At 38.1% G+C, this 14,865-nt stretch overlaps 1 protein-coding gene across 16 annotated transcripts in view; it reads left to right on the top strand.

Moving 5' to 3' along the window:
- MCF2L2 (MCF.2 cell line derived transforming sequence-like 2) overlaps positions 1 to 14,865 on the top strand; it is a 155,438-nt gene that overhangs the window by 59,685 nt on the left and 80,888 nt on the right. For 15 of the 16 annotated variants that reach the window (XR_006930980.1, XR_005862148.2, XR_001468035.4 and 12 more), the window contains 8 exons: positions 1,410 to 1,500; positions 2,672 to 2,791; positions 4,650 to 4,766; positions 7,570 to 7,719; positions 9,893 to 10,017; positions 11,572 to 11,686; positions 12,338 to 12,457; positions 14,155 to 14,346. Coding sequence is in view for 13 of the 16 variants with exons in the window: in XM_025153435.3 (XP_025009203.1) it covers positions 1,410 to 1,500; positions 2,672 to 2,791; positions 4,650 to 4,766; positions 7,570 to 7,719; positions 9,893 to 10,017; positions 11,572 to 11,686; positions 12,338 to 12,457; positions 14,155 to 14,346 (1,030 nt within the window). In the remaining 3 variants the exon portion in view is untranslated. The remainder of the gene's footprint in view (positions 1 to 1,409; positions 1,501 to 2,671; positions 2,792 to 4,649; positions 4,767 to 7,569; positions 7,720 to 9,892; positions 10,018 to 11,571; positions 11,687 to 12,337; positions 12,458 to 14,154; positions 14,347 to 14,865) is intronic. The other variant, XM_004943438.5, reaches the window with a different exon arrangement.

Raw genomic sequence — 14,865 nt, forward strand, 5'->3', positions numbered from 1 at the left:
TTTTTTTTTAACTTCAGAACACCAATTTGTCTATTGAGGAATATTTGTATGTATAAAAAGGAATAAACTCTGCTTTATTATCATCTCTGCTTTAAAGGCACTTCTGCAGCTTTGTTTTCCATCCTCTGTGTAAAGAGCTGCATATTGCACTGCTTAAGAGGAAAGGTCATCTATTGTCTTTGAATTTTATGGTTCCCAGAGGAATTCTGTAGGAAAAAAAAAAAAGTGAATGTGTGAACTTCAGCGAATGTAGTGCTGGGAAGGACCACTGGGAACACTTGTGTGGCATCCCAGACTTGCACAGAACTTTTGCTTCTTGGCCTCTAATTTTGATCCTGCAGAGCTGCAGCAGAAGCTCTGTTGGTATTACTGATGCTCTTTGATGAATTATTGACATGAGTTTGCACATAATAACCCAATAAAATGGTGTTCCTGGTATGTATCTTGTATGTATGATGGAAAAGGGATAAAGGAAATGCTTTATACAACTGATCTTGACCTTACTCCATAATTAGATATTTAATTGTAGAGTGTCTTCCGATTACAGCAACACTTACACTCTTTGCCTGCCTCTCTCTTGTATTGAGATGATTGTTATAAGGAAGTTCCTGGACATTTTTCTTAGTGTTTTTGTAGGTTCCCAGAATTTCTCTCTAACTCTGAGAACTGTTGGAAAGCAGAGAGGAGCACCCCTGAAGCCAGCACACCAGAGTGGGATTTCTGAGAGAGAGGGAAGGGGATATTTTTGGGGTTTACACGCATGGGATGGAGCATCAAATCAGTGCCTCACAGAGCCTCCTTGAAAAGTCCTGAGAAAGAGCAGTAGCTTATTTTAGCCAATGCATTAAAGTGATACTTGCAACCCTAGAACCAGTCTGTAGGTTGGTGAGATATAAAACTTTAAATCCTGCTTTGTCCACCAAAACACCTGGGTCATGGTGTGCCAAGGCAAGGTGATGACTGTGGGGATATACTGACATCATGGAGCTGAGTGCCTCTGTCAGGTGTTGGCTTACTTGGAGAATGAAGGCTGAGGTGGGATGTCTAATAAATTAATCTGGAGAGAAAGCAAGATCTGAGATTTTTGCCTTCAGTATAGCACGGTGTTATTTGTGATCCTGAACTATTCTTATCATTTAGACTTGGCAGCAAAGGAGATAGCAGCTGAGAGATTTAGCGAATAAAATATTCATGTTTTGTGTAAGCTGCCAGCCTGAAGCTGGAAAGAGAAAATTTGCTGGCTTCTGTGTCCATGTGAATTTCTGCCGAATATTCTCTTCACTGTACGCTGCATTTTTATAATGGACTTGGAGGATGATCCGAGAGATGCTGAATCTTACTGCAGCACATTTCATTGGAATGGGAGTATCTTCTTGTAACCTAGCATACTTATTTCTTCTGTTGTGCAGTCTGGAGGCTGCCAGCATTGGATTCATCATCATCATAGACAGACGACGAGACAAATGGAGCGCAGTCAAGGCATCCCTGACACGGATAGCAGTAAGTGCCTGTCTTTGTTATTTATCTCCTAGAAATTCAAATTATCTGCTGAACCTTCAGAACAGGATAAAGTCCCGTGTGCCCATTTCTAGTTCCTTTTTTTTTTTGGCTGTGGATGCAGATTCTCTCCAGCCCCAAAGCTTCTGAGTTTTAAATAGGAGAGGGAGGAAGCTGCAGTAACAGAAAACATGGCCTTGTTTACTGCTGAATTAGTACAAATTCCATATGTGCAATATTGACTGCAGTATGAATTCTATTAATTTGAAGCTGTTTCCAGAAGAGTCTAACGGAGGAGCCCTTCTGTGCATTGTGAGGAGTGACTTTGTGGCCTGCTTGTTGAAGAAGCAGATCCCAGGAGATTTGTGTTTGTGTGGTAGTAAGTGATCTGCTAGAAACTATCAATAGCTTATTATATCTCATTTGTGAAAGTGAGTTAAGATGCTGTTTTTCAGTATTAATAAAAGCAGCTGTTTTAAAACAGCTATTATCTGGAGCATGTACTGCGTGAGGTGCAAGTGCTTAGACAGAGAGGCTTAGTATGAAGAGATGATCATTCTTTTCTAGCTGCCCTCTTCTTCTTTTGTTATGCTTCATGAGCTCAGAGGAGGTGTGTGTAGGAGATGTAGGCTAGATGTTGAAGGCAGGGCCGTGTCTGATGGATGCGTTGGATGCCCGTGTGTGGGAGGAACATGTGAGGTTAGAAATATTAAAAATCCTCTTCAGAATTCATTGCAGGGAATTCATTTGCGCCACCTGTTTTTTTCACCAAGTCCAAAGTGGGCAGCCATTTTTTGTAAGTAGTCAATTTTACCCTCTACTGGCTGAACCAAAAAATAAAAAAGGTGACCCATGGTGTGGTAGTGCAAAGGAAGCTTGGTGTGCTTCAGATGTGGGTGCACCAGTGAAGAATATTCAGAGCTTTGTGCTAAATCCCTACCAGAGTTCTATATATGACTGGGCAGTAAAATCCCCAGGCCAGTGTTTCTGTTGGCTTTGCAGACTGACGTTGAACATGTGCTGAATAGACCAGTTGATATCATTAGCAGCTGAACTGGCCAAGATTCAGTATGTCCTCCCCACTTTACTCCCTTAGGAAACACTTGGCTGAAAATTCCCTTGGCCTTTCTTCAAGGCAGAGATTTGCTTTCTAATAATTTTATATTTCTTGCAGGGAGCATTTCCAGGAAACCTACAGCTGGTGTTTGTCCTGCGTCCCTCACGCTTTATCCAAAGGGCAATCGCTGACATTGGCATTAAACTCTATCGAGATGACTTTAAAATGAAGGTACCGGTAAGCATGGATTTTTTTGGTCCATGTGTTTGCCTTATCTCCACACCGGCAGTTCTTAGATGTCAGCAATTTCTCATAACCGAATAATTATAATTTGATTGCAGGTGGTAGCTGGGGACTGTGATCTTGGGTCTGCATGGTATATACAAGGTCAATAAAGCCTAAACTGAAACCTGAATGAGCTCAATGAACTTTGAGAGGCACGTAAACTCATTCACTGCTAGCTCCATTAGCTGGATCAAATAAGTTGTTTTTTGATTCATTTCAGTGATTGAAAGGGCAGAACCTGTTTGTATGCATAGTAATGGTTTCTTTAAATTGTGTTTGTGGAATTTTCTACTATCAATTGCAGGAATGCCAAAGAGTAAATTACCAGTGGATGCTTCACAGGATTATAATGAATGTGTTTCCATATGAAACATCAGTCTAGCTATAAAATGTAACTCAGTTTACATAGTGACATCTTAACTTAGTAGAGCTGTTCCCCTGATGCAGAGAAAGGTAGATCTGCTCACTCCAATGACAAACATAGGTTAGCACTTTGAAGCAGTGTAAGCCTAGGGCAATTTCTGCACTGTGGACTGTTGATAACCAAATAGTGCCCTGTTAAGTGCCTGCTGGCATTGCTTATTTTTAATGCTTTTATGATCTCTACCCTTTTGATTAAGAGTATGATTTTTATTACTTTTAATGTGCTGCAGGTTGATGAGGATGTGATTTAAAGCAGGCTATAAATCCTGAAAGAGTTTGACATTATTCCATGAGAGCTCTTTTTGGAGTTGTTCCTAGCTGTGTGTTTGCCTGTGGTTTCAAAGTGTTTTATAAATAAACTTGAATGATGATTGTTAATGATATTTCATCCTGGAACTTACTCATACTGTACTCCACAATGACTTTACTGGAGTGATTTCATTTGATTGTTTTGGATTTTAATTGTGGTTTTAAATCACTTTACAAAAGATCCGTGGTTCTGTTCCAACCACTGCTATGTTTATCAGTACCTTGGTTTAAAGTTCCTGCACTTCCTGCTTTTACTGTAGTAGGAGACAGCAGACTAACAGTACAGAAAAGAAACCATGAGTTCATTTTGTTAAATTATGTTAAATTGTAACACTGACTGTAGCTCAGTACAGGTGGCTTTTCGGTGATTAAAAAGCAAATTTCATGTAAAAATTATGCTTGGTTACAAAACAAAATCTTTTACTTTTATAGCACTTTAGAAAATGTATTTTCCTGTGCTGGATAAGCCACAGTGTGTTACCTTAGCAACTGTTATACCAGAGATTGTACTTCTAGCAAGCTATTTGATGACAGTGTTGCATTTCAAATCCTATTTAAAACTGTCACAGTTGGAGCAAAGGTTAATGGTAGGCAGGGATTAAGTACTGCACTAAGTGTTAAATATTAACTTACCTTTCCTATGTGCAGATCAAGATATATATTTTGGTTGGAGTCTTTTTGGACATTCAAAATTTTGAGCTAACTTGGGTATGTCCACGTATGTCTTAGAGAGCAGTCTTACAAAAACTAAGAGTTATTTTGATGAAAGGTTGTGTGAGTGTTGTACATGCTGTGCTTTTGTTTTTAAGGCATATGGAAAATGGATGCATCCTTGGCCTAGCAAGGACCAACATGATATCAAATCATGGGTAGCTCAAGAATGGCCATATGCTTATAGAAGCCAAAATCTAAAGTAAAAAAGCTGTGGCAATTACGTGAACAAATACACAATGAGAAATTACTGTCAGTAGTGGAACTGTACTGTGGTCATGTATGTTTAAGGCAAACCCAGATCCTAGGAACAGTGATTGAAGGACTCATTATTTCTCTCTGTCGATTGCATTTGGATCTGTTTCAGATCATCATGCTAAATTCTGTCTCTGATCTTCATGGCTATATTGATAAATGTCAACTGACCCGGGAGCTGGGAGGAACCCTGGAGTACGGCCACAGTCAGTGGATACATCACCGAACTGTGAGTGCTGGTGTTGTTCTTACACATGACTATACCTACAAGTGTAGAGATGATGAATGTAAAGCAACAATTAAGTAGTAGTTCTGCAGCTGCACTTCAGCCTACAGATTCTACTAGAGGCTCATGGAAAGAGGAGATCCATTGCTCAGAGAAAATTCCCCCAAAGTTTGTTGTAGAAGTAGTAATTTATATCTCACTATCGACCTGGACTAGAGCCTACAGTGTTATATTATTATTACTCAGCTAAGCTTTAGCCTCATGCTTAGCTTTTGAATAATTGATGGGATTCATAGGCCTTCAGCTCATGGCTGCCGTTTAACATATGCTTTAGCACTGTTTGGAATGAAAGGTTAAGACTGTCACTTTAATGAGCAATTATATCCATGTTTTTTAAGGGAAGAAAAATACTCTTAATGCTGGGTTTTATTTCCCTTTGTTTTCATTTCTGAGCTATGTAAATATACACTCCAGATGAATCATATTTTGAGTAACTCAAGAACAATTAATAATTGTAGGAAGGCTGGAAAACTTTCTCTTCTGTTGCCTTTTAAGAAACTTGTTACAGGTTTGATTATTTGCTCCCTTTTTGGGTTGGTTAATATATTTCAGTGGCTGCTTCAGGACAGTGTAAACATTTCACTGTGGTTCACAGAAGAGGTGATATTTAAAAAATAAAAAATCACACAAAAAAGCAGACCCCAGACTTTGGCATGTAAACTTCTGAAGTGTTGTCTAATCCTATCTAAGTGGAAAGGTGCAAAGCTGGATCTGTGTCCTAGAAGCTGAATAAATTTTCCTGAGGCTGTGTGCAGTGTTTCCATCTGTCTGTGGATCTGCTAGCAAAACTGATATGTTTAGAGCTCACATCTAAGGATGCCCAATGTTTTGCTGTGTTCTGAGAAGCCTTGGGTTTAAGTGTTGTCGCTGACCTGCAGCTAGATCTAGTGTTCTGAAAAGGCTTTTCTGTGGTAGCTTAGAAGTAGTCAAAATAACTTTCATCAAGCATAGAGACGTGAAGACAAAACCACAGTCAGAACTTGGGAATATGAAACAATTTTATTATTCAAACACTCAAGAATGAGTGGAGGCATGTGTGCAACTAAATGAAACACTGATGTGCTCATGGTGCCTGTGGAATCAGTTAGCCAGGGAATCTTTGCTGGGTAAGGGATTGCCATCAGGGAAGTGTTGGCCTATATGGCACCTTGAGAAAGCCTGACCTTCAGTCTTGCAGGTGCAGTATCTTTGTCACATTTTCTGCTTCTCTAAGTGTTCTCAGATCTTGTCCTGCCAGATCTTGCCTACCAGAGTTGTGGATTTTTTTTTTTTTTTTTGCTGTTTTCTTTTTATTTTTTTAATCATCTTCTAAAACATCTTTAAAGTGTTCCTAAATTGGTACTGACTCAATCTCATACATTTTTCTTTGTTTTTGCTTTCTTAGACAGCTAGGAGCCTACGAGCTTTCTTACTCACAGAATGCATTATGCTCTTAGTAAACAACCCTTGATCATGATGGCTTTGTCTGTGTTGCAGACAGAAGTACAGCATCTTAGCCAATTTTAATCCAGTAGTTTCACTGCAGAGAACGTGTCACAGCTGCTAAGAACTGAGCCAGATCATATGTCAGTCTGTACTTCTGCTGAAAACAGGCATGAATTTTCATAGCCTTCTTCATTTTTTGCCCTTTGTACTCTCCTAGCATTGCCTCATCTGGAGCACGCTTTATGATTACATAATGTGGAATGTAATTTATCACTGTACCTTTTGACTAATAATCTACCTTCAGTTTGTTTTTCACAGAACACACTGCAAATTTTCAACCGAAATAGTTGCAAATTAGGAATTCACATCATTGCTAGAAAAGAGAGTAAAGCTTGCAACAGCTGTGTAACGTTGGATTGAGAATAAGAGCATCTTTGGTGCTATTTTGTGCCTCAGAACACTGTATTGTTCTGATCAAAAATGTAATGAATGAAGACCTATGTGTAACAATACAGTCTTTGATTATTCTAAAGAAACCAGGGCACGATCATGAAAAAATATCCCGTGTAGCTCTTGCTACAAGATGCAAAGGTTTTAATTGCATCTCATAAGCCTGAACAATATATTCTACTCTGAAAAGGCAGCATTCTTACTAAGCCTTCCTCACTTTCACTTTCTTCAGTAAACCCACAACATTTTGTCAAGGCTTAAGTTGGTACACCCAAGCAATAAAGAAGTGATGCTCCAATGAACTTAAGAATTTTAATTATATTTGTAGCAAGTTCTTGTATTGCTGTGGTAATAGGGCCGGTCAGGATGAAGTGACTGGAATACATCACATACAGGTAGGCAGGAGAGAGATGCAGTTTGATAAGCCTACAGGGAAATGGATTGCTGCTGAGCAAACAGTGGCTGTATAATTATAAAAGAAAAAGGCTTTGGCATATATACTTGTGGTGTCTCCTTAAGTTAAATAAAGCCTTAATTAAAATCTTTAAACACAACAAAGACTTCTAGCAAGCGTGGGCAAAGGATCTGAAGGTCCGTCTGGGCTTTGAAGCTGTTGTTCTCAGTAGTTTCATTATGTCTCTTAAGCTCTGGAAGTTCCCCATCTGGTTCATGGATATGGTAATACTTGTAGTCCTGTGAAAAGATCCTTTGTGGCACGGGATTCAACCTGTAACTTCTATCACATCTGTGGAAAAAAGGCAACATAGCCAACTTTACAGGCACTGCAGCACAATGTGTTTGAAGAACTGAGCACAGCTAACATGCCAGTGGTAAGTAAGCAGCCTGTGACTCTGTGTTTCCACTATTCCAGGCTATTGAAAACTTTGCAATGACAGTGAAAACAACAGCACAGATGCTACAGACCTTTGGAACGGACTTAGCAGAGACTGAACTTCCCAATGATGTGCAGTGTACAGAGGAGCTCCTATCTGCACACACTGACCACCATAGCAAGCTGAAGGTGAATGGTGTCTTGTGACAACTCCGTTTATGTAATATATGGTTTTTAATTCAGCAAGTTTTTCTGCTGTCATTTGGGTTTCTATCATCTGAAAACTACTGAATAGGAGAAGAAAACTGGATTTGGGAAATTGGTTCAATGCAGCTATGGAAAAGAACTCCACAGGTTCAGGAATGATAGAACAGGGAAGTGTCACTGCTGCTATGTAGGAGGGTATAATGAGATCACAACTGGAACAGCATGGGCTCCTGATGATGTTTTCTTCATAAAGGATGAACTCATGTTGGAGCAGATGTAGAGAACATCTGTAAGGATAATCCAGGAATAGGTAGTTATCTATTTAGATGATTGAAATATTACAGAATGGATTAAAAACATTAAAAACTGGCTGGTGTGTGTTTAGCCTTGCAGAGTAAGACTCAAAAGAGAATGTTATTGCTGTCAATAAGCACCTTTGGTTAAACACAAAAGCAAATTTATTATTTTAGCACAAGTACAGAAATGACCATTAGCTTCAATTGGGAATGAAGAACAGAGCTCTACCCATAAAAAAAACAGTAAGATCCTGGAGCTTTCCTCCCATACAAGAAGGGTAATAAACAACTTTTTTGGGATGACATTTAAGTGTTTTTTTTTTTTTTTTTAATGATAGATGAAGTTGTCTTTAGTAGCAAATCTGTCCCAGCCATGTGTTGCTGTCGTGTTAAATAGCAGGACTTGCTAGCCATTCTGATTCTTTCTTGAGGAAGATAGGAAAATGTCATTCTCTGCCTCCAGCAGCCAACGACTAATAATTGCCTTCAGAACCTAAGGAATTGCCATGGCTTGTGAAAATCTTTTACAGCAGTTTTGCTGGGTACCAAAGACCGGTCACAAAAAATACTCAGAATTCGTCAGGCTGTCAGGAACTGCCTTGCCTCTATTGCTTTCAGTCAAAAGATAATGGTTTCTCCCACATGGAGCCTGGCTCTTAGTGCCAATTTCCTCTTTGATTACATTTTTATTGTAGCTTTCCTCACACTCTAAAGCTTCTTCTATAGCTCTAAAGCTGCTACACAAAGCATCCCCTAGCTCTTTGGTGGCTATGTCTTTGCTACTCTTTCCCATAAAACTTGGCAGAGCAGTGCAGGTAATACAGTGCACCCTTGTTAATCTTCCCTCACTGGGATGGCTGAGCAGCTTTGTGTAGCAGCAGGAAGGGTTCCTGAAGAAGGCTTTTAATAAATAGTGAGACACCTTCTATACTGGTGTCTTGGGGGCTTTGCCACTCAAAGCGGTGTGGAGGAAGCAAATGTGTTGATAGAAAATCTGTATGAAGGATTCAGTTGTGAGAAAATGAATTCTTTGCTGACTTGCAGAATGAACGAATCTACTCTTCGCTGTCTTGTTCTCCCCTTGTGGACTCCTTTCAATTGGTAGCATTTGGACATTTTCTATCCTTCCCTATTCCATTTGACATTAACTTCCAAATATGATTTCCAAAGATTTGGTGGTGTTCCTTTGTGTGGCCTCCTTCAATTCTGGAAACAGGAGAGGGCCAGGAATCCCTAGCTTATGAGAAAACAGTAATGTTTGTGTTTCACAAGAATCCCTTTGTGACTTACAGTTGGATTTCTGAAGAGAGTTATTCAAGAAGTATGCAGTGAAGTGGAGACTCCTTGGCTGATGTTAATTTTTAAGCCTTATTGTCCTTTTTGTTGCTCATCTTTTATGCTAAGAAGATACCTTCTCCTGTGGTTGACTCCTTGGCAGCTGGCATACTGTTGCTTATCGTGTCACAACGTCATTCAAAGAAATTCCATTAAGAAGTGTGATGTTGCAGCTGGCTGAACAATTGACAGCACACATGTAATTTGTGCTAGAATATTTTATTCTGAAAGTTTCCAGGTCAGAAATGCAATCTGCTCAGAAATTATGCAATATTCTTTTTCTCAGAAATATATCTACTGTTCAAAATGAGTAGATTTAGTCCCTGCATTCACAAAAAGACATATCATTATTGCTAAGCATTGGTGGGTTTTTTTGTTCTGAATATTTACTACCTACAGAAGTATCCTCCTTTAGCATTACTATGTTGTCCACCTAAGAGGTGGGAGTGTTCTTAAAATATGTATCACAATTGTATTGTGATTTATGTAGTGTATTACAATTTGGCTTGTTCTTTGTTCCTCAGGATGAGCTGAAACTAGCTGTGAAGCAGGGGGCCACACTACTGACGTGCATTAGGGAGCCAGTCACCCGAAGTGCCAACAGCAAGCTCAGTCCAGATGAACTGGAAAACGTGGCAACAGTGGAAAGGTTAGTGAAGATTGACTACCTTGCACAAGTTGCTAATTTATTCCTAAGAAATGCAAATGTCATTTATGTCCTTACTTAAATTATTTAAATATAGATACCATAAATTCCCACTGTTTCAGTTACTCAGGGATTTATTGGATACATAACTAAGTAGGACTTTGAGGAAGTTACTGGATTAAACTGGGAAAGTATGTTCAAACAAGTCCTGAATTTCGTGGTAGTTTTTGGTTAGACCACTACCTACACAGTGGAAGGTTTAGTGTGGGACTTATTTTCCCTGTAACATCTTCCACGTTTCTGTGCCAAGTTAAAATGTGACATCTGAATCCATGTGATCTGAAAGAGGATGTGCTTGTACGGGTCTGTGGAAACGCTGGGCGAGGATCAGATGTAGATGATACTCTGAAATATGCACCTTTGCAGATGTATAAAGAGAGTAATTACTGTTCTTTCCTACAGTGCTGGTTATTACAAAGATTTTAGTCACTGCTTACAAGTTTCTGCTGTTCCATGTAATGCAGTAGATAGAGAAATGTCACACTAGTTTCAATGTGTCTGCATTCAGTGAGAACAAAGCTGCCAAATGTCAAACTGATATTTCTTCACTGGCTGCTTTGAAATCCTTTAATCAGTCTTCCTTTAATTAATAAAGGAATTTGCAAATTTGTCTTGAAAGTAGATTTGATTAAAAATAGATTTTTCATGGATAGATTGTAAACAGAACTTGTTTCTGACAGCAATGTGAAAGAGCTATTGGTATTTGCCCTGATTGCTTGGTTCCAGCACTCATTGCATTTGCCTGGTCCTCTGCATGCCTGAAGAATGGCCAGATATTAAAAAATAGGATGTTCAGAGAAGAATATTTTTTTCATTTTTTTCCTCTTCTCTTCCTATTTAAACTGCTCTACTTTGTAATATACATAATAGATCATTGAGAGACTGTGAGAATGACTCACTAGTGTGCTGTTGAGCACTTCACTTGATACTGATTTCTTTGTGAACAAATGTTTCATTATTTACATGAAGTGAAACACTGTCAATGGGAGGCATTATGAGCTTCTAATCCATTGTGTTTAGGAGAGATGGACAAGGAAAAATGATTCAGTTGTTGCGTAGTTCTGATGGGTAAAGAAAATAAACAACTTGTAGAGTTCTGCTTTAAGCATTCTTTAAATAAACAATTGCATTGTATTCAATCTGTATTAGCCCGGAGCTAATTATCTTTGAACATTTAGGTGAAAGCTGGGGAGAGACAGCTGTCTCTAGCTGCCAGCACGTGGAGCAGGTTCGTATTCCTGTTGCAGGTCAGGAGGAGGGACTAGAACTGCCACAGTAGATCCATATAGTTATCTGTCATCATCACAGTCCTGTCTATTCTACTTCAGTTTTTGTTCCCTTTTTCTCAAGGGAAAATTGACATCGAACATTGTTCTGAATCTTCTGTAGGCATAGGTTTACCACCATCTCCAAATTGTGCTTTTTGCCATTAATTGATGTAAGATAAAAGAAATTAACCATAAAAAATAATTGGTTTTCATTCTAATTTCTTAATAGGTTGTTGGCTCAGTTGGATGAAACAGAAAAGGCTTTTGATCAATTTTGGACCAAGCATCACCTAAAACTAGAACAATGCTTGCAGCTTCGACACTTTGAACATGATTTTAGAGAAGTAAGTCATTGGCTGGTTGTATCTAGTCTTTGGTAAATATGGTGAAACCTTGCCCATACTTAAAGTAAAATGGCATTCTAAAAAAGAGGTCAGGAGAGAAGCCATTCATTATAAAATAAAATGCATATTCAAAAGTGAAATTCTTGGTAATAATTTAATCTCTTACAACATTTCAATAAAGAGCAGTGGAGAAAGTGCCAGCCATTTAGGCCAAAATGTGAAACACAAACTTCATGATAAATCATTGTGTGTTTATGTGTGATGTTACCAAGTATCATTTCTTCTGTGAGGCTAAGCACCCAACCCTACTAAATCAGTGGAAAACAAAAATGGAAAGCCCAACCATGAATGCAGAGGATGGAATAATACAGTAAGACAGATTCCAGAGTCATAGATCTTCAGAACTGTTTGGGCCTAAATAAATCCAAAAAACGGGGGCAGCTCTTTAGAGAATTATTTGGTTGGTTCCTCATTCTTCAGCTGTACCATTTTGAAAGGGATTGAAAAACTAAACTTGAGATGCGGACTCCTGTGAAAGATGGGGGTGGATGTTTAGAAGTCATAGATTTGTTCTGATTTTGAGTGTCTTGTGATATCTATGCTTTGTTGTTTTTCTTTTTTTTTTTTAATTATTATTTTTGTTTGTTTTAGGTAAAATTAACATTGGATAATCTCATGGAAGCACAAGCAGGTTTTTCTGACGTTGGAGACAGTGTGACTCGAGTAGAACACCTCCTAAGGGAACAGAAGCAACTGGAAGAAAAAGGGCAGGTTTGTGTTCAATATAGTGTTCTAGCTGCTCCAGACATGATTATCTAGATGTTTCTCTGTCACTATCCTTATATCACACTTACGCTCTTTTCATGGGTCACTATTTCTAATTGCAAAATTCAGATCCTAATTTCCAGAATCCAAGGTTGTTCAAATTCAGTAGTTCTGGTTTGTTACCTGGAAAACTAAAATCGGTTGAAATATCTGAGTTCAAAATCACAAAAAGTTAGGGCCATCTCTGGAATCGAAAAAGCTTATGAGACTTAACAAATTCCCTTGGTCAGATACCTTTTAAGACTATTTTATTCAAGCTCATAGCAATTTCAGGAACACTCATACCTTCTGATATATCCCTTTCTTTTCCTGACATTTGGACTTTGTTATTCCATCACCTATGATATGCATTACTTTTAGTATTATTAGAAAGGATTGAATGAATAAGCCAAATCAGAAAAGGATGCACGTGAACATATGCAAAAGCTGATTATGATATTTTTAAGCATAGTATTAAAATTTAGGGATACTGTGATCTTTGCCCATCTCTTCTGTAGACGCCTAAAGAAATTTAAGTTATAACAACATACATTTCCCTTCCATTGTCCACATCACATACATCACGTACCTTTTTGCCCTGTTAGCCACCTCTAATTTCATCATATAGTGACTAAGCTTAAGAATTTTACTTGGAAGGATCTGAAGAATTTTCCAAAATCTATATTCAAATCAAAGAAAAACAAAAGCATTACATATCTATCAATTAGTGAGTGGAAAAAAATAGTTTTTTGGATTATTGGGAACTTAGTGGAGAAAAACAACACCACATATATATATTAGTGTCCTCAGTATGTGAGAAGGAATATGTAACACTTTCTGGTTTAGGCATGAAACTACTGCAGTTAGGTATTTTTGTTGGGTTTTTTTTTTTCAGTGAGGATCTGTCTGCAGCATACCTATTAAAGCACTTAATATTTTCCTCTGACATTCATGGCATTAACAGACAGTGTTTGTACTCAGATGAAGCAAATAACCAACAATAGCTGATGTAGTTTGAATTTTTTCTATGAAATGGAAGAAGTCCATCTGTATTTGAAAGTATTCAGCAAAGAGCTGATAATTAATAGCTGAGGAGAGAAAGTATTTCAGTACCACAAATTGCTTAAACTCATTCTGATTGACTTTGCCCTGGAAAAGGCTAGGAAACTTCACATTTATGAGCTGTGGTTTAAAAAGTTGCCACACATGCCTGTTATCTTCTGCTCCTCTGTGAAGATGCCTGCTCCTTTGAGAATTTATAACCCATAGCTCTTCAGATACGTGCTCAGCCCACACAGCCTGAGATAATGTGATTCATTGTAGGACTTTGCTCTGGTTGATTGTCTATATTGTGCTGCTTTACTAACTCTCAACTTGGGTTAAGCATGCAATGGAATATTTTTGTGTAGATGTATGCTCTGTATGATTTTAAGGCTGTTTAGATACTCATCTCTGAATGTAGTTTGTGGAGGCAGAATGAACAGTGGAAAGAAATAATGCTAACAGTTAAATTGATCTTCAGTGCAAATTTAAAAGCAATCAGCTAGTTGAATATCCCAAACTGTTAGCTCCAAGCTACAACATGAATTACAGAGGTGCATTGCCTTTACCTACACATCTCCTTTTAAGATGTAACTTTTAATTGATTCTCATTAAATTCACAGGAACCTTTGGAGAAAGCCCAAACTCTAGCTCTCCATGGAGAACAGCTCATCCAAAACAACCATTATGCAGTTGACTCCATTAGACCAAAGTGTGTTGAACTCAGGCGTATTTGCGATGACTTTACTAATGAGACCAAGAAAAAGTATGATATTTTGGGGAAGTCTCTTGAGCTGCATAAGCAATTAGATAAGGTGAGTGAGTCTTTTTGGAGTATAGCCTTACTGAAGGCTCTACTGAAAAAAAATCTTCTTATGAGTATAGGCAACTTAGATGAAGTGGACAAAGATTTACTCTTTTTTTTTCTCTATTTCATTCAGAAACCATTGATATAAAAACCATAGCAGACATTTCCTGTAATTATTGTCTTAAGATCATGAAAAGCAGAGTATGAAACTAAAAAACAGAATTGAGATCGGGCTAAATTTGAAATGAGAAACAAGCACATTCTGATGCTGAAAAATAAACAGCTTACTGCCTGTTCTTTTGTTTTTCATCATTTTCATTCATTTATAGGATCAAACTAGAATAGAAAGCTAGATGCTCTGAGAATGTCTGCATGCTAATTCCTTAAAGGAATTACCAGAAATTATTCTGAAAACCTGCTTTGGAGTATTTTTACCTGAGTTTAATGGGCCTAAGAAGTTTTAAAGAATTTTCATATAGTTTAAATATTTATGTTTGTTTTTGGATAACTATGTGATTAAACACTG

This window comes from Gallus gallus, chromosome 9 (assembly GCF_016699485.2).
Source record: "Gallus gallus isolate bGalGal1 chromosome 9, bGalGal1.mat.broiler.GRCg7b, whole genome shotgun sequence".
In the NCBI taxonomy this organism is placed as follows: domain Eukaryota; kingdom Metazoa; phylum Chordata; class Aves; order Galliformes; family Phasianidae; genus Gallus; species Gallus gallus.